This window comes from Saimiri boliviensis, chromosome 2 (genome assembly GCF_048565385.1).
Source record: "Saimiri boliviensis isolate mSaiBol1 chromosome 2, mSaiBol1.pri, whole genome shotgun sequence".
In the NCBI taxonomy this organism is placed as follows: Eukaryota; Metazoa; Chordata; class Mammalia; order Primates; family Cebidae; genus Saimiri; species Saimiri boliviensis.
In genome coordinates this window covers 147874454-147902446 of record NC_133450.1, presented here as the reverse complement: position 1 = coordinate 147902446, position 27993 = coordinate 147874454, and the positions used below count along the sequence as shown (strand labels likewise).

At 38.0% G+C, this 27993-nt stretch overlaps 1 protein-coding gene and 1 long non-coding RNA gene across 5 annotated transcripts in view; one reads left to right on the top strand and one right to left on the bottom strand.

Moving 5' to 3' along the window:
* Positions 1-27993, top strand: part of LOC120360703 (uncharacterized) — a 133137-nt gene that overhangs the window by 40811 nt on the left and 64333 nt on the right. The gene's annotated exons all lie outside the window — the stretch shown is intronic.
* CARNMT1 (carnosine N-methyltransferase 1) overlaps positions 1-27993 on the bottom strand; it is a 52187-nt gene that overhangs the window by 14596 nt on the left and 9598 nt on the right. For 2 of the 3 annotated variants that reach the window (XM_039461457.2, XM_010341192.3), the window contains exons 2-6: positions 25053-25248; positions 23690-23853; positions 6879-7019; positions 5842-6020; positions 3716-3829 (exon numbers count right to left, since the gene is read on the bottom strand). In XM_039461457.2, the coding sequence (XP_039317391.1) occupies positions 3716-3829; positions 5842-6020; positions 6879-7019; positions 23690-23853; positions 25053-25248 (794 nt within the window). Of the gene's footprint in view, positions 1-3715; positions 3830-5841; positions 6021-6878; positions 7020-23689; positions 23854-25052; positions 25249-25717; positions 26152-27993 lie in introns of those variants that run through there. The other variant, XM_074394659.1, reaches the window with a different exon arrangement.

The following is a 27993-nucleotide window of genomic DNA, read 5'->3' as shown; positions in this document are numbered from 1 at the left end:
AACTCATGATTTTTGCAGACACAAATGTACATATGATTTTTACAGACAGACATATACATATATTTTTTACCTTGTTTGCCAAAAAGGCCTAGAAGCAATACCACTCCAGTGGTAGAACCTAGATTTTCCATTTCTATAAACCATTCCCCATTAAAAGGAACCAGGGATCCTTGGAAATAATGGCTGGTCAGACAAAGTACAAGATGGGCCTGGAATATCTAGTTGTTTCACAAAGTAGGTAGGTACCAAACATTTTAATTCTTCAGATGTGGTTAGATTCATTTTATTAATTCTTCCAGATGTAGCTAAATGCCTGCCCTCCACGAACTGACTGCAAATTTATCACTATATACATACACACACATTCTCTTTTTAGAAGAAATTATAAATAAATGTGTTTAAGGAGTGCTGGTAAGCATGAAAAACTGAAAAAGGGAATTCACAGGTATTCTTCTGTTCTTTGCCAAAATCATAGCCTTACCCAAAAACATATGTATAATAGTTCCCTTAAAAGGCTTACTAGCTTTCCTTAAACTGGGTAGTGTTTGATAGTCCATCAAATCCTTCTTAATTAAAGCATTTTGTAAATTAATAATCCCTCCCCAAATCAACTTCATGTAATTTGGGCAACAGTTTCATACATAATTTTACCTCCAATGTCATTTGTTCCAGAATGGCTGGCTATTACATTTCTCATTATATATGAATATATTGACATTCTAGTCTACATAAGGGTAAAATCATCCCCAAGAGGTTGACCTCTCAGTTTACAGACAAAATTAAGCCTCCAGGTCTATACAACTAAAGCAAAAACCGTAAGAATGTTATGAATTTACCAATACAGATGGCACTTTATCATGTCTTCTGGCAGTCACTTTTCCTTCAAGACACCTTAGTATGTTTCCTTTTTCAAATTTTGAAACAATATATTTATACATACATGTAACAGTTATTTATATCCACTGTTTACCAGGCTTTGTACCAGGTGAATAGGAAGCATTAGATCTTTGCCCTCATGGAGCTTAGAGACTAGCAGGAAAAACAAAAGCATATGGGTGCTAACACCAAACTGAGGTATGTGCTACAGCAGAGTCTCTTAGGACATAAAGAAATACAGAATACTTAACCCAACCTGAAAGGATCACCTGAGCTAAGTGTTTAAGAACACATAGGGACTAGCCAAGGGAAAACACAAGAGACAGAGAAAGGGCTAAGTCAGAGGACTGGCACTTGATGTCGGAGAAAGGGTGGTAAAAAACAAACAAAAAAAGAACCTGAGACACAAAACAGAAGAAAGATCATAAGGGCATTGTACATAAATCCTGCAGAGCTGAGGTTTTCCAGAAAGCTAGAATTTCATGCAGGGAGTCTTAGAGGAACAGATTTGCATGTTAGGAAGGTCACTGGTGATTATGTGGAGAAATGAAAAAGGCTGAAGACAACTCGAAGGTGGGGACAACCTTAAGGAAACTACTACAGTAATCCTAAAGCTAATCCAGACAAGAAACGGTGAATTTAGAGCAATGGTATTGAACGGGGGATGACTATGCCAATGCCCTCCACCCACCAGAGGGCAACATGTTTCAATAGCTGAAGACATTTTGATTGTCAAAACTGGGAGATAGCACTGGATTCTTAGAGGCCAGGAAGGCTGTTAACCATCCTAGAATGTACAGGCCAGACCCCCACTTCCCTCACCACTCCCACTGAACAGTGATCCAGCTCAAAGGTCAATACCACAGTTGAGAAACCCTGCAAGAGATACTGAAGAGCGATTAAGTAGCTTTAGGAGATAAAACTTTTAGACTGACTAGAGGCAAACAGTGAAGAAAAAGAGGGTCCTATTGACCGTTCATATTCCCCTGTCTCCAAATTCATATGTTAAAGCCCTAATCCTCAGTGAGGCTGTATTTGAAGGTAGGACTTCTAAGGAAGTAATTAAGGTAAATGAGGTCTTAAGGGTGGGGTCCTTATCCAATAGGACTGTGTCCTTTTAAGAAAAGATACCAAGGAGCTCACTCATGCACTCATTCACTCTTTTTCCCCTTATGCACACCAAAGAAAGGCTATGTGAATAGACAGCAAGAGGGTAGCACCCTGCAACTCAAAGGAAGAGCCCTCGCTAGATACCAACCTGGCAGGCACTTGGAATTCCAGTCTTCAGAACTGTGAGAAAATAAACTTCTGTTATTTAAGCCACCCAATCTGTGGTATTGTTATGGTAGCCTGAGTGAACTAATAAAAGGGGTAATGAAAGATTCCCAGTATTTTTGTTTGGGGGAATCTGAGTAGATGATGAATAGAAAAGATACTGGGTGGCATGGAATTGTTTTCTGTTTTGTTCTGGTTTTTCTTTTGAGATGGAGTCTCAGCATGTTGCCCAGGCTGGTCTTGAGACACAAAGGTTTTGAATTATCTGTGGTACTTGGATGTACATCAAGACCAGCCTGGGCAACAGGCTGAGATTTTTTTTTTTACATTCTTTAACTTATTTTTTTTTTTTTTTTTTGAGACAGAGTTTCGCTCTTGTTACCCAGGCTGGAGTACAATGGCGTGACCTCGGCTCACCGCAACCTCCGCCTCCTGGGTTCAGGCAATTCTCCTGCCTCAGCCTCCTAAGTAGCTGGGATTACAGGCACGCGCCACCATGCCCAGCTAATTTTTTTGTATTTTTAGTAGAGACGGGGTTTCACCATGTTGACCAGGATGGTCTCGATCTCTCGACCTCGTGATCCACCCGCCTCGGCCTCCCAAAGTGCTGGGATTACAGGCTTGAGCCACCGTGCCCGGCTTACATTCTTTAACTTATATATGCAAAAGATATGTAAGTCAACATTTTATAAAGTATTAACCTTCCAAGTAACTATTTTTAAGGACTGTGTTTTTCCATATTAGAATTTTCAAAATTGTTTTGAAACTCCATAGTGGAATTAGCTCTCCTAATTTACTTCCTGTTAACCAATGTTCTCCATTACTTCTGATGCCTATGACAGATCATAAGTCACACTTTAATACATCTACTCTTATCAAACAGCATACTTATCAGGAGCCAACTTTATTTGCTTCAGGTAGTGGCAACTATTATATTACATAACTCAATAAAATATGCATAAACCAATAAAACAAATGTTCAAAATAAAGCTGTTTCTATGAAAGTTAAGTCACATACTCTGGAAATACATAAAACTTTACCACAACTCAGTAATGGGGGTCAAAAAATTTAATCACATAAACATAGGAAGTTAATGCTAACTTACAAATTAACCCAGGATAATAAAGAAATTTCTAGCATCGAGTACTAAGCAGAATATGGATGTAATGAGCAGGAAGATTCCATGGGAAAGGTAAAATCCTTCCCTTATGGTTCATTATAGAACAAAAAAGAGACCACCCTCTTCCTAACAGAAGGGACCAGTGTCTCAGCATGTGGGATGGAGATAATGAGGAAATGATTACCTACCATCAGATCAACAATTAGTATACACTGAAATTACAACGACTGTGAGACTGACCTAAGTATAATATACAACTTTTGAGCTTCCGCTGCCTTTGGAGGCATCAGCACAGGATGCAGTCTAAAGAAAACTGTAGAGGTTTCAAAACATTTACAACATAATTCTAATATTCATGAACATTTGAGACTGTAAGTTAAATATAAAATAGCTGTAAGTACTCGATTAACATATAAAATTTTAGTAAATACTAAAAAACTTACCTAGATTTATCCAAATTCCACCTGGCTTGAGTATTTTCCATATTGTATCAATATAATCAATTACATTGTGAGCTGTGTCTATGAAGAAACAGGTAGCAATACAGTCCCAGGTATCTAATCAAGAAAAATTAAATTACTGCATCTGTTACTTTACGTGTTTCTTTTACTTAATCCTTTAAAGTTGCCAGATACCTTTTACAGAGTATTAATATCTGACAAACACAGAAGCTAAACTTCTGATCAACACTATAATCATGGTAACCTAATAATCACTTATGGGAAATACTGATATCAATAATCTGATTAAGTAATCAATTTGGAAATCATCCCCAATAACACTGATATGATAATCTAATCTCAACATATTATTACCAAATTATATTTGTAAGAGTTTTGTTTATTCTCTATTCAAATTGTAGGCTTCGTTTAAAATCACTTAAAACAAAATAATAGTCATTCCAATTTACACTAGTGTTAACCACCAAGTCTGACAGGTTTCAGAAAGACTGCAGGCACCAGTTGCCAACTGAGAAATGAATGGCATCCAAATACCTCAAGATCTGCTACAACTGCAAATAATTACCAGGGAAAAAGGGGGGCCAAGGGCAGGTAGAAGCAATGGATGACAATCCAGTAGAGAACACCGTTTGTCTCTTGGAGGTATGGTGTCTGTACAAATCCTGGTGCAATAAAGGCACTTGATCCCATGGAGGATTACCTTTATCATCTGTTCTCTCAAGCCCTGCTCCAGAAAAAAGGGGCCTTTTACTTGCCTAAGTGGTGTTTTCCATTATTTCATTCCTTATCCCCAACACCTTACTTCTTTCAACTCTCCCTTTCTTCCTTCAGAATACAGGTTGTGCCAATCTCATAGTTCAGGGAAAAATAAAAGCTTTCCATGTGGTTAAATAAATAAATAAATAAATAAAAACAATCTATGTTGTTGCTACTCCTGCTTCAAGCTCTCCAATGGCATCCTGTTTCTCTGAGTATAATTCCAAGTCCTTACTATGGCCTGTCTACAGGTTTGCCTCATCAAACCCTCTCAAGGCTGACTTCCCACCACTGTACCCATTGCTTACTACAGCCCAGCTCCTCCTTGAGAAGAGCAATATACTCCCTACTCCCTAACCCTCCTTCCTTGCCATTCCCCATCTGCATCATTTTCCCTTCAAAGAGCTCAATGGTTTGCCTCTGTACTCATTCAAGGTTCTCCGCTAGATTTTTTTTTTTTAAGTTTCTGCTCTTAGAAAGGTTTTCCCTGACAACTCTATAAAAAGCAGCAGCCCCTCCCCAGTCACTCTGTAACCCCTCTTCCCTGCCTTAGATTTTCTTTCTTACAATATTGTATGTGTTATTGCCTCACTTTCTCTACTAGAATAGAAGTTCTCCATGCACAGGGACTTTGTTTTGTTCCCTGTTCTCTTTTGACACCTAGAACATACCTGGTACTTAGTAGTGACTGAATGATTTTCCCGAACCCTCAGTATTCTATTTTTTTTTCCCTTTTACTGCCAATCTCCTTCTCCTCTTTCCCCATTACCATCTCCCTTTCTCTCATCCCTACCTCATATTTCTTCAACAGTTTGCCAGGCAGAAGTCAATGCACAGCCTGATTATAAAAGTCCTCCATGATCTAGAACAAATTTACTTTTCTAGCAATATCTCCCATTAAATCCCATTAAATCTTTCATTAAAGCTTTTCTTTCCTTGCCAGTACAGCTGTGCTGGCATCCCCAATCATCTTATTTATATCTTTGTACTTCTGTCTGCCTCAAATGCTATTCTCTCAACCTTCAAGTCATAGCCTCACTATGAACAGCTTCCTTCTCACACCAATAACCTTTCTTTTTTTAGTATTCGTTACTCATTTAAACTGTTTACATCGTATCTTTTAGTATTAATGGGCCCAACAGATTCTAAATTTCTTGACTGCAGATATCTTACACTTCTTTTTATTTCCCATCGATGGCTTGTATATGACCTTGAAAACCTCTGAATTGACACTGACGTATGCCTTATGTTCTACCATCAAAATGAGTGATCTAAACCTTGGCTTAGGATAAAACTAGCTCATAAATTTAGAATAAAGGACAACACTTTCTAAATGCTTGATTTGAACTTACTGCATTCTGAATAAATCTCCTGAAAATCTCCTGCTGTCATAGAAAAGTTAGAACCAGGAGGAAGACTGTGGGGGTCAACATCAGGGAAAAAGATAGGTCGAATCTGATCAGCTGATCTCCGGTTATTGCTAAACTGATGGATCCAAGGATAAAGTTTATATTTATTAATTTCAGAACATCTGCAAAATATGAGCATAAAATCAGGTGTTAACTAAATATTTTACCAAGAAAATCCACTTTAAATGCTAAAATATTCTGTTTAATTGAATATTTGCATATGTAATTCATTATTATTTAAAAAGTCACTACAACAGCTTCCCTAATTATCTGAAAATGTACATATACATGTAGATGAGCAACCAATCATGGATTAAAGACAGAAAAAAAAGTAAATTCAGAGATATAAATGTACTGTTCATTCAAAGTTTTAAAAATTTATTTCTAAACTTCAAAACCAAGTAAAACAATCCAGCTAGTTTTTTTTTTTTAAATGGTAGTGGTTTCAACTAAAAGTTTGCTATCTTTTTTTTTTTTATAACCTTCTTCTTTTTCTCTTTTTCACTAACCCCCTAAAACTCACACTGCCATCCGAGACAATGTATTCTTCAAATAAGGCAGCTACTCAGTGTATATTTTCTGGCTTTAAAAATAACAACTGTCTTCCACTGCCTTACAAAGGAGGCCACAGAGGTTCTGAGAGATCTTTCCAACTCAGTCATGAGAGCATACTTGGCCACTTAAATACTCCTTCCTGGTTCATACTTAGTCCTGAAGATTTTGTACAGAAATCATTTCATGGAATGTCCAGTCACTTTCTAGAAAGTCACTTACCCATCCTGTTTCAACATTCTGATAACTAGGCAATTGGTTCAAGTGATAATCCGTGTAAGTACTTTAATTTCAACATAAGAAACATTTGTGATATACATCATAATCAATACTATGTACTTATCTTCAAATTCAAAATTGTCAAGAAAATAGGTAAGTCAATCTGATTCTGAGAAATTACTATTTCCAGCAAAAAATAAATTAAATACCTGTTGAGTACAAAGTTGGAAGAAAAGAGCATAAAAAAACTCCATTCATTTCCTTGACAAGCATAACCTAGCATAGCTATTTCCCAGGCCAGTCTTCCTAGTCCAGCACCAGGTACCAGAATATTTACTTTAGAAGGATCCCTGAAATGAAATAAGGCAATTATGTCCAACCCCTCAAAGAAAAAAAAGAAAGACAAAATCCACATTAACAACTAAAAACTTACTCATTTACTCAGTAAGAATAACCTCACTAAGACTCTGACTTCTTACACTCAAGAAATACTTCTAGATATCAAAAATAAGAGGTAGAAGGAATTATTATATATGTTCAGATATCAGATGAGGGTTTTAGCCCTCAAAAGTTATTTTTCAGAAAAAAGGAGTACTCTTAAATCTGAAGACTTATAAAGTCATTCATATTCCTAACAGCTGTCACCCTGAACAACTATCTTAGAAAGACAAATTATTCCAAAGGGATCCCAATTAAATATGAAGAGTTTGAAAAAAAAATAGTTCATCATATGGGACAATAAATACAACATAACTTTATTTCTAAATTTTATATGTAACCCAGTTGTTTATGTTAGATTAAACAGATGTAGAGTTTAATGTGTCAGGTATATCTCTAAATCCTTAAATATTTTAGTTGACAAAAGAATTTGGGGGAGGGGATATTTTCATGGGGAAATGGGAAATAGCCCTCTAATTAAGCATATATGATGGCAAATATATTACATCGAACCAGAGGTTCACAACCAAACCGATCTCTACCTACTAGCATCACACTGCCATTACATATTTCCTTCACTGTAAGAGCCATTATTCCACTTTCAAACCACTAAAAGCTTTACCAAAGCAAGGTCTTTTCTCAGGAATTTTGGCAAATCAATATAATCCTGAGGAAACTAAAATTGTAGTCTTATAAGAAGCCAAAGGGAAATGTATATAATCAGCTAATATGTCAAGTAAAAATAAATTTCACTACTGTATTTCCTAAATTTGGTTCACAAATCAAATTCAACATCCAAGTCTACTTCTACTAATTCTCTTTTATCTTTTAACTACATGGCTTTTAAATTTGTCACGCTCCAAGCAGCAACAGGGCACTTTACTAGTAGCCCATATAACCTTTGCATATCCCACTTCAAAATAAAAACTCATAGCTCTAGGACTCTGCTATTCCTCATATAAGGGACCTGCCATTTTGGCACTCCACTCAGACCTAACTCACTCTCATTTCTCACTCTCTACCAGACCCACCAAAACCCCTACTCTTGAGAATTACCTTTCTTTTCTCAGTTCCCATCTGCCCAATCATAACATGCATTTCCACCCCTACTCCACCAAGTGGCTGTTCTCAACTTTGAATTTTTTTTTAAATTATCTGATCAAAGTCATGCTACAGAAAGCAAAAGGATTTGGAAGCAAATTCTTAAGAGTATTTAAATATTTATATAAAAATAACTAGCAATCAATTTCCAAATGGCTGATGACCCCAGTAAAATATTATCATGTAGAAGTTAGAAATTATGCTAACCTGAAGGGACAGCTGTGCCAATGTTAACAACAATTATTTTGGTAACTTACGGAAAGTTAATGACTGCTTTTATCAGTGACAAAGAGGATTTTATTATGACAGAGTATTTCAGTGGACATACAGGAAATGCATCAAAGCAAACCCTCTGGAACAAAAAAAAAGATTAAGTACTATGCAATGAATGGGTAAGATGGAGACAATTTTTCCTTGAATCTTTGTTCTTGGCTAGATTTTCTTCACTGGGTTTTTATACAAGGGATATTAGCAGCATAATGAAAAGTTCCTCTAACTATGATATGTATGAAACTAAGGCACTCTAAGTGGGCATTTCTGCTATGAATCCGTATGAAGTCTAGGGCGTTTCTATGAGGCCGTTTCTGTGGAGAACAAGAAATATAAATCTAATACAGACCTTAATGGTGAGATAACCTTAAACCAGGCTGAAAATTTTTTAAAAGCAGGAATAGAGACATAGGATATGTGGCTCCGTAATCAAATGGTGCCTACTTGAGATTCTTCATGAAAATAAGCAAGCCGACAAGTTTACCTAGTTAATAAGGTCCAAATATGGAGAAGCAGTACATTTATTATAAATACGACCTCCCTAACAACAGGAAGAAAACTTTCAACAGTTTATTCAAGACAAACAGGAATGGAAAAGGATACAGCTGTAAGGACAGACATAGAGCCCATGTGTCTAAAGAGGCCATGGATCACATTTCCATCACCTGTTCTGCTACAGCTATTTCACTAGTAGTAAATACTGTTCTTGACAGAGGTTTCCTTTGTTGCACACAGAACGATCTTTATACTGCAGTTGTAAATTTTTTTTTTTTTTTTTTTTTTTGAGATGGAGTCTCGCACTGTTGCCCAGGCTGGGGTACAATGGCGTGATCTTGGCTCACTGCAACCTCTGCCTCGCAGGTTCCAAGCGATTCTCCTGCCTCAGCCTCCCGAGTCAGTGGGATTACAGGCGCCTGCCACCATGCCCTGCTACTTTTTTATTTTTTATTTTTAGTAGAGACATGGTTTCACTATGTTGCCCAGGCTGGTCTTAAGTGTCTGACCTCGTGATCCACCCGCCTCGGCCTCCCAAATTGCTGAGATTGCAGGCATGAGCCACTGCGCCGGGCATAGTTGTAAATTTTAAAACGCGAACACAAAATGCTGTCTTGTTGAGTCAACATTATGACACTTGGCTGACCCCTAGTGGTAGAAATAAATACAACTTTTAAGTACCTACAATGGTTCTCTGAATCAAAGATACAGTACAGTAAAAGCCACTAACTACATGTGCTACTGAATACTTAAAATGTGGCTAGTGCAAATTGAGACATGTTGTAAGTGTAAAATAAACACCAAATTTAAAGACAGTATAAAAGGGAATGAAGCTGGGCGCGGTGGTTTACACCCATAATCCCAGCGCTTTGAGAGGCTGAGGCGGGCGGATCACGAGGTCAGGGGTTCGAGACCAGCCTGAGCAGTATGGTGAAACCAGTCTCTACTTAAAAATACAAAAATTAGCCAGGCTTGGTGGTGCACACCTATAATCCCAGCTAGTTGGGAGGCTGAGGCAGGAGAATTGCTTGAACCCAGGAGGTGGAGGTTGCGTGAGCTGAGAGCATGCCATTGTACTCCAGCCCGGGTGACAGAGCAAGACTCTGTCTCAAAAAAAAAACAAATAAAGGAATGAAAAATATCTCACTAATAATTTTTTATTAGTGAGATATTTTTAAATATTTAAAAATTTTAAATTTTTAAAATAAAAATAAAATTGTTTCTTTTAAAAAATACAGCTGCCCTGAACATACTGCCTGTGAGGTAGCCCTGCTCTGCAGGGGCAATAAAAAAATAAAAATATGACAAAATGTCAAGGCTTAAGAGAGCTACTGAATTTTTTTTTTTTTAATTTGAGACAGTCTTGCTCTGTTGTCCAGACGAGTGCAACAGTGCTGCCTCGGTTCACTGCAGCCTCTGCCTCCCAGGCTCAGACGATCCTCCTGCCTCAGCCTCCCAAGTGGCTGGGACTACAGGTGTGTGTCACCACACCTGGCTAATTTTTATACTTTTTAAGAAATGGGGCTTCGCCGTGTTGCCCAGGCTGGTCCTGAACTCCTGGGCTCAAGCAACCCACCCACCTTGGCCTCCCAAAGTCCAGGGTTTACAGGCGTGAGCCACCATACCCAGCCAAAAATTTTTTTACTCATCATAGAAATATACTATAAATCAGGAGTGTTTAGCACCTTCAAATATATAATCCTTCTTTAACTCTTCATCAACTCCCAACAAAGAACTCTCTTTCAGCCAGACAACCTTCTCATTGATCCCACAAAAGACTTTCTCATGTTAATCTTTAGAGCTTTTACCCACAGAAACTAAAATTATTACCTTATCATTTAAATTGTCACTTCATCTGTATTTCCTATATATCCCAGGCAAAATTCCTTGAACTCTCTTTTCTATGCTTTCAATAATTAATTCCTACTTCTACTATAGTTTACATACCAAGGTTCTTCACTTTGCATCATTCACTTAATACAGGTACAGCAACTATGGCTTGCAGGCCAGTCACCTGTCATTGTAATTGAAGTTTTACTGAAACACAGGCATACCCATTGATTTAAGAATTGTTTATGGCTGCATTCCTACAACAATGGCACTGAGCAGTCTCAACAGAGACCATATTGCCGGAAAAGCCTGAAACATTTACTGCCTGGCACTTAAGAAAACATCTGCCAACCCCTGATCTAATACAATATCCCTCAACCTCTTTCATGCCAGTACACAGAGCTTCCTTAACTCTAATGCATAATTATATTTTATCAAAATCTCCTAATTAAAGGCAGTTATATTGTTCGCAATATTCCACTATCATGTTAAAACTAATACCCTTGGCCGGGCACGGTGGCTCAAGCCTGTAATCCCAGCACTTTGGGAGGCCGAGGCGGGTGGATCACAAGGTCGAGAGATCGAGACCATCCCGGTCAACATAGTGAAACCCCGTCTCTACTAAAAATACAAAAAATTAGCTGGGCATGGTGGCACGTGCCTGTAATCCCAGCTACTCGGGAGGCTGAGGCAGGAGAATTGCCTGAACCCAGGAGGCGGAGGTTGTGGTGAGCCGAGATCGCGCCATTGCACTCCAGCCTGGGTAACAAGAGCGAAACTCTGTCTCAAAAAAAAAAAAAAAAAAAAAAAAAAAACTAATACCCTTAGCATGAATAACTCCTTTTTTTATTTTGAAAAATTTTACTTCCCACACTACACTAATATAGTGGCATGAATAACTTTCACATGCAGAAAATATGTGATCATCTTCCCTTAAACTGAACTTCAAGAATCAAGATACGCATTTTCCCCCCTAGCATTATCAGAAGTTTTGTTTTGTTTTGAGATGGGGTCTCGCTCCGTCACCCAGGATGGAGTGCAATAGCATGATCTCGACTCACTGTAACCTCTGCCTCCAAGGTTCAAGCGATTCTCCTGCCTCAGTTTTCCAAGTAGCTGGGACTACAGGCCCATGCCACCGTACCTGGCTAATTTGTATATTTTTAGTAGAGATAGGGTTTCACCATGGTGGCCAGGTTGGTCTTGAACTCCTGACCTCAGGTGATCCACTTACTTCAGTCTCCCAAAGTGCTGGGATTACAGGCGTGAGCCACTGTATCCAGCCAAGATAAACATTTTAATTTTGACAAATAAGCCAGATTTTTTAAAGTAAGCTTTTTGCTAATTTATTCTTCCATCAGGAACATATTTATGTTTCCTCACACCTTCATTAGTAGTTATCTAACTTTTAAATCTTTGCAATAAAATAAAAATGGCATCTTAATGTGGTTTTACATTTGCATTTTCTGAGATTGACTGTCCTGTATGTCTTTCAGTGAACTATCATTTACAGTATTTTTCTACTGGATTGTGAATGCTGAGTGGTTTTTCTACCATGTTATTCCTTTAGATCTGTAAGCACTTGGAATCTTGACTTAAAAGAATAGGAAACACATACCTATCTGTGTTTGCAGAGCTTTCAGGATGAGGGAGAAATCTATCTTCAGTCTCTAAAGTACCACCTGCACTATTTGGCAGTCTGCAATTCCTACATGTTCTTTTTAAAAATGGGTTCTCCTAGCTAAAAGAATCTTTTCATGAACTATAATTTACTTTCTCCATTTTCTCCTAAGTGGGAAAAAAATGCTTCTTTAAGATGCTCTTGAGTATTTTTTTCCTAACGGCCAACTATAAAAAAGAAAAAACAAACTCAACCAGTCAGTAGTGCATCAGTATCTTTTTGGAGTGTTTATATATATGCAAAGATGTTATAACAAGATTTTTTTCCCCACAAACAAATCACTTCAAATTCTTCTAAAATTGAATGGGCTAATAAAATTAAGATCTAAAAAATACCAGTCCAACAACTTTTAGGACTCAAAGAATGTGATTTTACATGTGAGCCCGCCTTCCAGACAGGATGCAAACTTAAGAATCTGTATTTCCTTAGCTACTATAAGCTTTACAGCACTGAATTCTTATATTTAAATGATTAGACACTCACTTGGAAAAATTTTTTTTAAAAACCTGATATGTGTTTCCTTAAGAAAAATATTTTAATGACCCCAATATAGTTAATTCTATACATTTCATTAAGTATATGATCTTCTATAGGCAGTTCAATTACAAAAGGCCTTCAGTGAAATCACACACACACACACACACACACACACACACACAAGGCTAGCTGACATAAATTTGTGTTAACTCCAGTCTGAGTATAAAGACATTATATTCCCCATGTACTTACTGTGGCATAAAAAGAGTCCTAGAAATTTATCTGAAAGACACAAAGTTGACCAGAATTTATCTAGCATCAACTTGGATTCTGAAGGGCTATAATTAATGCCCCCTTTCTTCCTTTACTTTTTTTTTTTTTTTTTTTTTTTGAGATGGAGTCTCACTCTGTTGCCCAGGCTGGAGTGCAGCAGTGCAATCTCAGCTTACTGCAACCTTCACTTCCCGGGTTCAAGTGAATCTCCTGCTTTAGCCTCTCAAGTAGCTGGGATTACAAGCGCACGCCACCAGGCCCAGCTAATTTTTATAGTTTTACTTTAGTAGAGACAGGGTTTCACCATGTTGGCCAGGTGGTCTTAAACTACTAACCTCAAGTGATCCACCCATCTCAGCCTCTCAAAGTGCTGGGATTAAAGGCATGAGCCACCACACCTGTCCTAACGCCCCTTTTCTAGGCTCTAGCGTTTACTTATTCTGGCAAAGCTATAAATTTAGTATTGATGTAGCCTTTACTGTGTTTTATTAGGTTTCCAGTTTAAGGTTTTTTTTCGATAGCTAACCTTATCTACTATAAGGAAATCAATCTAAATCAAATAAGTAAAATAAATAACATAGGAAGAAATGTAACATTTGACTGGATCCAAGAATGGCAAAAAAAAAAAAAAAGTGTAACAGATATTATATTTCAGTGAACTTTATTTAAAGTTTATATATACCCATCCACTTTTATAACAATACTTTCAGGAAAGGAAACTGGGTAACTGAGGATGAGTTATGAAGAACTGTTATGGGAAGGAGACTATATATCCCTTGAAATCTTTTAAGCTGTAAATTCTGTAAAATGCTTTACTTATTCAGAATGGTTTTAATTTTTTTTTAAATTTTAAAAATAACCTATTAGCACCATTTAGAACTAATTCATCCTTGCCTCGTCTGTCTACTTTATGTCAAGTAATAACAATGGAAAAATAACACTAAAATATTATGTGTGATAGTTTTAGTAATTATCTTTAACAATGGCATATGATTTTAGTGTTGCTAACATTGTTATACTAATTAAATAATGGTATCATACATGATTCCATAATTACTGAGTATAAACAAAGTCATGTTTTAAGTGCCAGAAATGATGTTGACATAAACATTTCACATTCTGCCTTCAACATTCACTGAAACTTTGGTACATTACTTTTTTTTTTTGTTTCTGACCAGGGATTCGGTTCACAGCCAAAACATTTCTATTAAAAGTCCTACCAATTACAACTTACAGATATTTCAACAACAGATATTTTGAATCTTGAGATATACCTGCACTTTACAGAAAGTATCATTACTTGACAAAGGAGGTCACTGAGTATATCTATTGAGAGAGAATACCAACTAAAAACTTTAAGAATGTATCTTTTTAGAAACAACGATGTTTATTAAAAAGATCATTTACCGCGGGTGCGGTGGCTCACGCCTGTAATCCCAGCACTTTGGGAGGCCGAGGCGGGTGGATCACAAGGTCAAGAGATCGAGACCATCCTGGTCAACACGGTGAAACCCTGTCTCTACTAAAAACATAAAAAATAAGCTGGGCATGGTGGCGCGTGCCTGTAATCCCAGCTTCTCAGGAGGCTGCGGTAGGAGAATTGCCTGAACCCAGGAGGCGGAGGTTGCGGTGAGCCGAGATAGCGCCATTGCACTCCAGCCTGGGTAACAAGAGCAAAACTCCATCTCAAAAAAAAAAAAAAAAAAAAAAAAAAAGAAAAAGAAAAGAAAAGATCATTTACCATAACCAAATGGAATTTATCCCAGGAATGCAAGGGTGGTTCAACATAAAAAAATCAATTGATGAAATATATCACATTAATGGAATGAAGAAAAAACATATATATCAACTCAGTTGATGCAAAAAAGTTATTTGACAAAATCCAGAACTCTTTAATCAGAAAAACCTTTAGAAACCTTACGAAAATTTGGCTGGGTGTGATGGCTCATACGTGTAATCCCAGCACTTTGGGAGGCCAAGGTGGGCAGATCACTTGAGGTCAAGAGGATGAAATCAGCTTGACCAACACGATGAAACCCCATCTCTACTAAAAATACAAAAATTAGCCAGGTATAGTGGTGAGTGCCTGTAATCCCAGCTTGGAGGCTGAGGCTGCAGTGAGCTGAGATCGTGCCACTGCACTCCAACGTGGGTGACAGAGTGAGACCCTGTCTCAAAACAAACAAACAAAACAAAACAAAAAAACAGAAAATTCTTCAACATGATAAAGGGTGTTTATGAAAGTCCCACACCTACTCAATGGTGAAAAGACTGAAAGCTTTCTCCCTAAGAACAGAAACAAGGAAACAAAAGGCATTGAAATTGGAAAGGAAAAGACAAAAGCGATCTCTTTTTGCATAATGTGAGCCACAAAGTATCCATAAGAAAGCTAACAGAGCTAATAAAGCAAGATTGCAGGGGAAAAGATCAACACACAAAAATCAGTTGTGTTTCTACTACCTCAGCAATAAAAATTCTGAAGAGGAAATTAACAAAGCAATTCCATTTATAACAGTATCTAACATAGGGATGTCCCATTTTTTGGCTTCCCTGGGCCAAACTGGAAGAATTGTCTTGGGCCACACATAAAATAACACTAATGACAGCTAATGAGCTTAAAAAAAAGAAAGAAAAATAAAATACTTCATAGTGTTTTAAGATCGTTTATGAATTGTGTTGGGCCACATTCAAAGCTGTCCTTGGCCACATGCAACCCACTGGCCACTGGTTGAACAAGCTTGATTTAAAAGAATTAAATACACACAAATATATCTAACCAAGGCAAAAGACCTATACAATGAAAACTACAAAACACTGCTGAAAGAAATTAAAGATCTAAATAAATGGAAAGACGCGTCCTGTGGTAATGCGTAAGATTTAACGTTGTCAAGACCCCAGTACTACCCAAAGCAATCTATTTATGCAGCACAATCCTTAATCAAAAGTCCAACAGCCTTTTCTAAAGAAATGAAAAAACCTGAAATTCACAAGAATTACAAGACGCCCCCAAAATAATCTTGAAAAAAAACAAAGGAGGACTCACACTTCCTGACTTTGAAATTTATAAAACTACAGCAATTACAATAGTATGCTACGGCATAAAGACAAAAACACAGACCAATGAAACATTCTGTTTAGAGAATATAGAGTCTAGGAAAAAAAAACTATATAAATGGTCCACTAATTTTCAACAAGTCTACCCAGACCATTCAATAGGGGAAAGGACAGTCTTTTTTTTTTAACAAATGTGCTGGCAAAAGTAGATATTCACATGCAAAATAAAGTTGGATTCTTACCTTATATCACATATAAAAATCAACTCAAAATGGATCAAAGACCTAAACTTGAGAATTAAAACTATAAAAAATTAATAGTTTATTTTTTAATTTTTTGTTTTAACTTTAGAGATGAGACTTTGCAATGTTGCCCAGGCTGGAGTGCAGCGGCTATTAGAGGTGCAATCACAGCACACAGCACACTACAGCCCTGAACTCCTGGGCTTAAGCAATCCTCCTCCCTCAGCCTCCTGAGTAGCTGGGACTACTGGTGTTTGCTACCATGCCCAGCCCAAATTGTTTCTTTATTCCCGGTATAATCATACGAAGTATTTCTTAATGTTGCAAAGATATTCCTATTACTCTAATGCAGGAAAAATGCACAAAAGGTGAGATGCATATGAAACTTCAGAAATCATTTCATTTCACTTCCTAGAAAGTAACAATAGTCCTACATTGCCATATTTCTAGATGCAAGGCTTATGGACAAATAAGTGATTATTAAAAGCAGTTAATATAAGCAACTATATTAGAAATTAAAATCACTTAATGATTCAGTCATCGCCACCCTTCCCCTGACCCCCAGCCAACTAGTGGCCTGACAGATTAAGGAGAAATGATTTTTTTTCTGGTTGTTAATATTACTTTATTGTCTACTATTCCTTTACACACAGTGTCTGGCATTCAATCAAAAAAAAGAAAAAAAAAACATGCAAAGAAGCAAAAAAATGTGGAACTCATTGTTATGAGGAAGCGTTCAAGAGAACAGTCACAAACAGAATATATGAATCTTTAGGTAGGGATTTTAAAATAACCACAAAAAGTATGTTAAATCATTTAGTGCAAAAGGCAGATCATGTATACAAAGAGATAAAAAATTTCAGTACAGAGAGAGTATATGTGTATGGGTGTGCATGTATATGGAAGTGCTAGAAATTTTTAAAAATTAGAAATCAGTATGAGAGATAAATAACTTTTTTTGAGATGGAGTTTTGCTCTTATTGCCCAGGCTAGAGTGCAATGGTGCAATCTCAGCTTACTGTAACCTCTGCCTCCTGGGTTCAAGCAATTTTCCTGCTTCAGCCTCCCAAGTAGCTGGGATTACAGGCGCCTGCCACCATGCCCAGCTAATTTTTTGTATTTTTAGTAGAGAAGTGGTTTCACCATGTTGGCTAGGCTAGTCTCAAACTCCTGGCCTCAAGTGATCCACCCACCTCAGCCTCCCAAAGTGCTGGGATTACAGGTGTGAGCCACCACATCAGATCAAGAATTCTTTCAAAGGAATTATCAACAGATTAGCATAATAAACAATCAGTGAAGTTGAAGTTAGGTTAATAGAATTTATCCAAACTATACTGTAAAGGGCTGGGAGAAGGAGTGTGTGGAAAGCGTCATATGAAACCTGAGATGATATGAAACGGTTTAATACTTAGTATACATGTAACTGGAGTACCAGAAGAGAAAGAGAGAAAATGATAGAGAAATAATGTGAAGAGACAACAGCAAAGAATTTCTGAATGGATAATATAGACCTACACCTCAAGACGTTAGCAAATCCCAAGCAGGATAAATACAAAGGAAACCACATTTAAGACAATTCACAGTCACACAGCAAAATAATAAAGGTAGGGAGCGGGGTGGGGAGAATTTGGAGTAATTGCTTAACGGGTATGAGGTTTTATTCTGGGTTGATGAAATGTTTTGGATCTACACAGTGGTGGTAGATATACAATACTGTGAAAGTACTGAATGCCACTGACTTGTTTAAAATGATTATTTTTATGCAATTCACCTCAATAAAAAAAGTGAGGGAGCCAGGCACAGTGGCTCACACCTGTAATCCCAACATTTTGGGAGGCCAAGGCGGGCAGATCACGAGGTAAGGAATTTGAGACCAGCCTGGCCAACATAGTGAAACCCTGTCTCTACTAAAAATACAAAAATTAGCCGGGTGTGGTGGTGGGTGCCTGTAGTCCCAGCTACTGAGGAGGCTGAGGCAGGAGAATTGCTTGAACCCAGGAGACAGAGGTTGCAGTGAGCCGAGATCACGCCATTGCACTCCAACCTGGGTGAAAGAGCAAGACTCCGTCTCAAAAAACAAACAAACAACAACAACAAAAACAACTGAGAGAAAAAGATATAAATATATAATTCTCAAAATAAAAACATGTAATATGACCCTTTAACATATAAAGATGTTCAATTTCACTGATCATAAGAGAAATGCAAATTAAGACTATGCCAATATACAATTTCCTACTTATCAGATTGGCAAAAGGTCCAAAGCTTAAAAATACAGTATTTGTCATCGGCCAGGCACAGTGGCTCACATCTGTAATCCCAGCTCTCTTTGGGAGGCCAAGACGGGTGGATTACCTGAGGTCTGGGAATTCAAGACTAGACTGGCCAACAAAGTGAAACCCCATCTCTATTAAAAAAAAAAATACGGTATTTGTCAGGGCTGTACATAAACATGCACTTTCATACACTGCCAGTGGAGAGACAAAACGGTATAACCCTTATAGAAGAATATAGTAATGACTGTGGCAGACAGACCCTGTAGTGGTCCTCCCAGGCTCCCTACCTCCTAGTCTCCATGTCTTGCTTTTAACCAACAGAATATGGCAAAGGTGATATATCCCTCCTATGATTGTCATTATTATTATCATTTTGAGACAGTGTCTTGCTGTTTCCCAGGCTAGAATGAGGTTATGTGAACAGTGCAACTCTGAACTCCTGGGCTCAAATGATCCCCTTGCCTGGCATTCACCTCCAGAGTAGCTGGGGACTATACAGGTGCATGACACCTCACCTGGCTAATTTTAAAATTTTTAGTAGAGATGAGGTCTCACTATGTTGCCCAAGCTGGTCTTGAATTCCTGGCCTCAAGTGATTCTCCCACTTTGATCTCTCAAAGTGCTAGGATTACAGACATGAGCCTTGACACCCAGCTCTATGACTGTGCAACACTATATGATGGTTGACAGCTTGCTTGATCTAGACACCCCTTCTTGCTGGCTTGATGAAGTGGTCCTTTTGGGAAAGACAAGGAACTGTGGGTTGCCTCTAGGAGATGAGGCAGGTTTCCAGCTGGCAGCCAGAAAGCAGCTAAGACCCTCAGTCCTACAGCCACAATGAAAAGAATTCTGCCTCAGTAATGCAACTGCAATTAAACAAAATGAAACATGAGTGATAGATTCTCCCCCAGTCAAGCCTCCAGGTGAAAACACAGCCCAGCAGACACCTAGAATGCTGCCTTGTAAGCTCCTACACAGAAGAACCAGTTAGGCCACACTCAAGACACCTGACCCATAGAAACTGTGAAATCAATGCGTTATGCAGCAATCCCACTTTTAATACATCCTTGACCATTTGAGATGTGATTGAATATCACTGTGGGTCAGTTCAGGGCCCAGGTATTGAAAGTCAAGTTTTTGTTGTTGTTGTTGTTGTTGTTGTTGTTGTTTTTTAAGACAGTCTTGCTCTATTGGCCAGGCCGGAGTGCAGCTCACTGCAATCTCTGCCTCCCATGTTCAAGCAATTCTCCTGCCTCAGACTCCCGAGTAGCTAGGATTACAGGTATGCACCACCATGTCCAGCTAATTTTTGTATTTTTAGAAGAGGCAGGGTTTCACCATCTTAGCCAGGCTGGTCTTGAACTCTTGACTTCACTGCACCTGAGTAGCTCTTCCAAGTTTTAACAATTTTTTAAAAAATAAGAGCTTCATTTGTCTTTAAAATGATCCATGCCCAAATCCAGAACCACGTTAACAGTGGGTTACTGAGTTTGCATGGCATTGTCAAAGTTGTTACACTGTTTTTTAAAAAATCTTATCTGCATGTATTGTTAAATCAGGTATCATGAGACCTACTTATCAGAACCATGAAGATAAATTCTTCAGAGCTGTTTCTACTGATATTTATTTTCCTCAAAACTTGGACCATGGGGGAAAGAGTCCTGAAATTTTTTGTCTTTGATATTAGCTCCAATTCTCATAAGTACATACAGGCCCTATAACTGCATCAAAAAAAATGCATGATGGAAAATTTCCAAAACCCATGCACTGAGACCTGAAAAATCATCCTTACTGGGTATAATTTATTATAATGCAATTAAGTGCCAACTGATATTTTGCACCATGGGACTGGTCAGGAACTGCTGCAAAGAAAAACAGATCCTTCTGCATTATTTACATTCTAATGTTTGGTAGGGGGAAATCAGGAGAAATTAGTTCTGAGGTTATATGTATTTTTAAAAAAGATTATCAAATAATTTTAAAATAAAAATTAGTTATAGCTCCATTAATATAAAATACATATGCATAAAGTTATTAATTTTAGCATTATGTATAATTGCTAGATACTGCCAACTACCTAAATAGCCTAATGTAGGAGAAAGTTAGTTGAATAAACTATGATACATCCAAATAACAGAGTAATCTGCAATTGGAAAAAAAAATGACTGAAGATGCCTATGAACTGATAGTATAGCTATTTCCAGGATACAGCGAGTGAAAAAAAACAGGTACAGAATAAATGTGTGCTATATTACCTTTTGTGGATAACCAAAGAGGGTAATTAAAAAGAAAAAAAAGAGGCCAGGCACGGTGGCTTAAGCCTGTAATCCCAACATTTTGGGAGGCAGAGGCAGGAGGATCACTTGAGGCCAGAAGTTCAAGACCAGCCTGTTGAACACAGCAAGACCCCGGTCTCCACAAAAAATAAAAAATTAGCTGGGAGGCTGAGGTGGGAGGAATATTTGAGCCCAGGAGTTCAAGGCTACAATAAGCTATGATAACACCACTACACTACAGCCTGGATGACAAACACTTTGTGTCCCCCCTCAAGAAAAGAGAGAGAAAGAGAAAGAAACACGTCTACTTAATTTTAAAAAAACACGAAGAAAAAAAGGATGAATAAACAAGATGCCAATGATACTGATTATCCACATGGAGTACAGAACAACAGGAGGGAATGAAATACTAGGGGGCTGGGGACTGAAGGGAGAGCTAATTTGGGTAAACTGCAAAAAATAAATTCATTATACGTCCTTAGTCTAGGAGACAAAAACAACTATTAGCAAATCCTGAACTCCTTTTAATAGGTTTCTTTTTCACAGAGATGTGGATGAAGCAACTGTGAAGCCATTTTGTGTGTATTGTAGACACTGTGCGAATGAATAAATGTACTGATGTTGTTGGAAGTGAGGTAAACAGACATAGAGAAGAGGGAAAACCAAGGAGAACCCTATAGAGTTGGGATTGGAATTAAGAGTTATCACTACGAACCATGGCAAATTATGAAACTCGAATATAGACTATTAAATTACGTTTAACAGTATTCCGGGTTAAATTTCCTCAATGGTTTCAGACACACACATACACAATACAGGGGAAACAGGAAGGAAGGGAAAAAGGAAGAGGAAATAATAAAAGCAAATGTGGCAAAGTGTTAAAAATTGGTGAATTCAGGGGAAAAGTACAAGTGAATTCAGGGGGTCTCCATATAACTCATGCAACTATCTGTAATTTTAAAGTTATTCCAAAATAGTTAAAAAAGAAAGAAAGGCTGGGCATGGTGGCTCACACCTGTAATCCCAGCACTTTGGGAGGCTAAGGCGAGCAGATCACCTGAGGCCAAGAGTTTGAAATCAGCCTGGCCAACATGGTCATGGAGTTTGAAATTAGCTAGGCATAGGGGTGGGTGTCTGTCATCGCACCTACTCAGGAGGCTGAGGCACAAGAATCACTTGAGCCTGGGAAGAGGAGGTTGCAGTGAGCTGAGACAGAGTCAGCGCACACCAGCCTGGGCAACAGAGTAAAAACTAAAAATAATAAATAAATAATAATAAAATAAAATGTCCCAACAAAAAATAAAGAGAGAGAAGAGACACATATGTACTGAAATTTCTGAAAGCATATATTCAAACGTAAAGCTGTCAATCTATAAAGAGGCAAAGGAGAGGAGGAAAAGGAGTCTCTCTAAAAGATCCTTAAGTAAGACTGAATTCCATCCAGTTACTCTCATTAAATATATACCCCTAAATCAGGGGTACCTAACCTGGGACTAAGGGTAGGTAGATTAAATTCTATCCATCAAGAGGTCTGTGGATAGAATTCACTGAGTCTCTGAAGGGAATGGGGAAAAAATACATTTTTAATTTCAGAAACTGATTTTTTTTTCTTCAACTATGAATGCAAGCAACAAATAGTTTTTGGCAATACCTTTGACTTTATCTCGAAGAGAAATCACACATTTATTTTCACTTCACATTAGCTGAGGTTCTCAAAACAGTGTATATACCATTCAGCACTTTCATAATACAGTAACTACATTTGCAGCTAAACTGTATTTAAAGTAATACATGATTTTTAAAAAACCATGCATCACAGATTTGCTTTTTAAATATTTTGATAACTGTATTCCAAAATCACTGTTTTCTTTGTAATCCTATGCACTTAAATTAATTCACTTAAAATTGTTATTCTGGGTCGGGTGTAGTGGCTCACATCTGTAATCTCAGCACTTTGGGAGGAAGAGGCAGGCAGATTACTTGAGGTCAGGAGTTTGAGACCAGCCAAAAATATAAAATCAGCCAGGAGTGGTGGCACAAGCCTGTAGTCCCAGCTATTTGAGAGTCTGAGGCATGAGAATCGCCTGAACCCAGGAGGCGGAGGTTGCAGCGAGCCATGACCATATCACTGCACTCCAGCCTGGGCAACAGAGTGAGACTGTCTCAAAACAAACAAACAAACAAAGAATTATTCTAAAAAGCAGACCATGGGCTTCAAACTGACCCATGGTTCCAAGGCACAAAAGTTAAAAATCTCTGCTTGCTCAGAGGTACAGATCCCTCACTTGTTTACAATTACGTCATAATGAGAAGAATTAAGTTTACAGTTTTTTGCTTTGCCATAAAGCAAATTATAAAAAGATACACATTATTGATAATTTTCAATCTAACCTTATTATTTAATTTCTAAATAATTTCCCCTAAGCACCAGCACAAAAGTTATTCAAAATAACTGCAACCTCACATAGATCATCCAATAACAAACATAACACAGATGTAAAACATACAGACACACAGCAACTATAACAATGAAGCAAGACTGTGAAACATCAAGAAACTCAAGTGTTTGTACATCTTTAAAAACTTGGTTAAAAACAAAGTATTTACCATCTCTCTTTTGGAAAATTTTTTAAAATTTCTTTAATGATTGGCTGGTAACAGGCATCCCTTTCTGCTTTCCCAGTTTCACTCCAGTCTCTCACAAACTGTTTCAATGTGGATTTTAACTTATCCATGTCAAATGTAGATGCTGGCATAATCTTTCCATTCCCCTGTTTAAAAAACAGACATCAATTAGCTTCTGAGAGAGTAATTTATTTTTGTTATGGTTAAATAGACATGCTACTAAGGGGCTATATAGGTAGTTTAGTGGATAAATCACTAGCCTCTCACCTCAACCGGGGTTCAAGTGCAGCTTGAGATCCTAAATGAAAAGAGTTTGGTGGTCTCACTGCTACCCTCAAAAGATTAAGGTCCATTAATCATAAAACATATGATTAATTAAGCAGTCTTTACTCAGTAGAGGACCAAACTGAGCTGCTATGGAGACCGAACATCCTCTCTAAGAGAGGGAAGAAAGTCCCTCCAGGTCATTGATGGGGCAGCATGGAGAGGCTCACACTGGAGTGGCCCAACTGTATCCATCCTGTGGATACAAAAAGAGGACTTCAGTTTCCATGTACTGCCAGTCCCTTGAGATTTATAAGTGAAAATAATTTCATACAATAAAAGATGAACAGCAATAGAAATAAGACACTGAAAAAATGAGTTAAGCAAGGGAAATTAATTTCTAGCTAGTAAAGTTGATTATAAAAATTTAAGTTGCTGGCTAGGCGCGGTAACTCACACCTGTAATCCCAGCACTTTGGGAGGCTGAGGTAGTTGCATCACGAGGTCAGGCGTTCAAGACCAGCCTGGACAACATAGTGAAACCCCATCTCTACTAAAAATACAAAAATTTAGCTGGGCATGGTGGCAGACACCTGTAATCCCAGCTGCTCAGGAGGCTGAGGCAGGAGAAGCGTTTGAACCTGGGAGGCAGAGGTTGCAGTGAGCCAACACTGTGCCACTGCACTCCAGCCTGGGTGACAGAACAAGCCTCCACTTTAAAAAAAAAAAAAAAAAAAAAAAAAAAAAAAAAAAAATTTAAGTCACTAGTCCTATATCCCGTAACAGAACACTATGTTAAAATGCATCAAAATCCTAACAATTATGTTAGTATTTTACAAAGGAAAACCAAATCCAGTCTCTGGCATACTATCTATTAAGCCTGATCAAATAACCAGCAAATCCAGTCTCTGGCATACTATTCTATTAAGCCTGATCAAATAACTGAACATTCAAGTGAAAACTTCTTGAGCAGAGCAAATAGCCTATGCCAGATTATAAAAATGAAATCCACAAAGATTAAAAGACTTCAAAATACAGAGGTTGACCCTAAAATACACAAATAGAACAAACTTTCACATACATCTTCTCCATATTCTTTATTTTCAAACATATGTATGCAGTCATTCACAATGGTCAGTAGTATTTCTTGATTATGATCAATGCATTTCCGGATCTTGTCCAAGTGAAGAAGAAACTGAGGAAGTAGTTTCTGTTGGTTAGCTGGAAGTGATCGAAATTGTCTTTCTGTTCGGTTCACTCGCTCATGCATACTGGTGCTAAAACATAAAAGGTGTTTTTTAAATTTGCAAAAGAATTCTCACGAGAGGCCAATCTTACTTTAAGTTTGTCTTTCTGTACAATTATCATGCTGGATACTGTCCTATCATTTACAATGTCTTGGCTTTTAAAAAGTCATTAACTTAGAAAGTTGTATATGTTTTTACTTTATTTCAAATCCTTCTACAAGCAACCAAAATACAAATGGTTTATCACTGGTAAAAGTAAACATATGCACCAATTAGAAGGAGGAAAAGAAGATTAATGTACAATTATTTTTGTGTTTTAAACTTTTCAGCAAAATGCTTTATATCATTCCTTTTTTCTTTTTTGTGGAGACAGAGTCTTGCTCTGTTGCCCAGGCTGGAATGCAATGGCACGATCTCGGCTCACTGCGACTTCTGCCTCCCAGGCTCAACCAATTCTCCTGCCTCAGCGTCCCAAGCAGCTGGAATTACAGGCACTCACCACCGCACCCGGCTAATTTTTGTATTTTTAGCAGAGATGGGGTTTCACCATGTTGGCTGGGCTGGTCTTGAACTCCTGACCTCAAGATCCTCCCACCTCAGCCTCCCAAAGTGCTGGGACTACAGGCGTGAGCCACCGCATCCGGTCAGATTTTTCCATCTTTGAGTAGCAAAATAAACACTGCAGTGAAATTGTAATACATACAAAATGTATCCTGAAATTAACTAAAAATAACCTAGTTGAATTTTTAAAAGTATCATAGATCTTATACACTACAAATTACTATGTAAATAAAACACTGAAATTCTATACTGTTTTACTTAACAATACCCACAATTTGCATTCGAAAAATGACCCCAAAGGCTATTCTGGGGACTACTTATTCATAAAACAAGAAAACGGAACATAATTTTTACTTATATTTAATTATTATTACTATATTATTATTATTATTATATTTAATTATATTTAATTATTATTAAATAATTATATTTAATTATTATTATATTTAATTATTATTGTTTGAGATGGAGTTTCGCTCTTGTTGCCCAGGCTGGAATGTAGTGGCACAGTCTCAGCTCACTGGACCCTCTGCTTCCCAGGCTGAAGCCACCCTCCCAACTCAGCCCCCCAAGTAGCTGGGACTACAGATGTGTGCCACCACACTCGGCTAATATTTTTGTATTTTTTTGTAGAGACCAGTTTCAACATGTTGCCCAGGCTGGTCTCCAACTCCTGGGCTCAATGTGCCTGCCCTGGCCGCCCAAAGTGCTGGGATTACAGACATGAGCCACTGTGCCTGGCCACAAGAATATAATCTATTTTTTTTTTTTTTTAAGATGGAGTCTCACTCTGTCGCCCAGGCTGGAGTACAGTGGCATGATCCTGGCTCACTCCAACCTCTACGTCCTAGGTTCGAGTGATTCTCCTGCATTAGCCTCCCAAGTAACTGGGACTACAGGCATGTGCCACTATGCCCAGCTAATCTTTGTATTTATAGTAGAGATGGTGGCAGGGCGGGGGGTAGTCATCAAGACCTTGTTGGCCAGGATGATCCTGATCTCTTGATCTCATGATCTACCCACCTTGGCCTCCCAAAGTGCTGGGATTACAGGCGTGAGCCACCACACCTAGCCAGAACATCATTTTTAAAAGTTAAATATATACTAACAGTATATCATTTTTATATCAACAAGATGGCTAAAATTTAAAAGCCTGACTATATCAAATGTTGGTGAAAATATGGTATAATTAGGACATTTATACACTAATGGTAAGTGCATAAATTAGTGCAACCACCTTGGAAAATAATTTAAAGCACTGCCTAGTAAAATTTAGCATGGTACTTGCCTTATGACCTAGCAATTATACTCCTAGAAACTATTGCAAATGTGCTACATGGAACATGAACAGTCTTTGTCACAGCACTGTTAGAAATAACAAACAGGCCAGTGCAGGGGCTCATGCCTGTAATCTCAGCACTTTGGAAGGCCGAGGCAGGCGGATCACTTGAGGCCAGGAGCTCAAAACCAGCCTGGCCAACATAGTGAAACCCTGTCTCTACTAAAATACAAAAATTAGCTGAGCATGGTGGCGTGCACCTGTAATCTCAGCTACTTGGAAGGTTGAGGCAGAAGAACTGCTTCAACCTGGGAGGCAGAGGTTGCAGTCAACTGAGATCATGCCACTGTATTACAGCCCAGGAAACAGAACGAGACTCCATTTCAAAAAAAAAAAAGGGGGGGGAAAAACTATCTTGAAACAACCCAAAGGTCTATTATCAGAAAATACAGTATAGTTACTATAGAATGTAGAAATTACAGTATAGTTATACAATGGAATGCACCAAAATGAGTAAATTACAGCTCATACAATAATATGTGAGGACTAAACATTGATGTTTTTTTTCTCTTCTCCAAGTTCCTAAGAGGCCTGAGGCGTCACGCCTTACAAACTATAAAATCTTGTTAGACAGGTTTTTATTAACCCTATATAATGACTTACTTTCCAAATTGACCCTGGTATAGCATCATATGACAGACTGTAGACTCAAGGAAATCAAAATATTTTACCCCAAAATATATTTCTCTGACATTTTGAAATGGCGGCCATGGGGCCAACAGATTTCAATGGTCCCACAAAGCCCTGTTTCCTAGGGGAAATGTGCATCTGTTAAGAATCTCCATTAATGGCCGGGCGCAGTGGCTCAAGCCTGTAATCCCAGCACTTTGGGAGGCCGAGGCGGGTGGATCACGAGGTCAAGAGATCAAGACCAT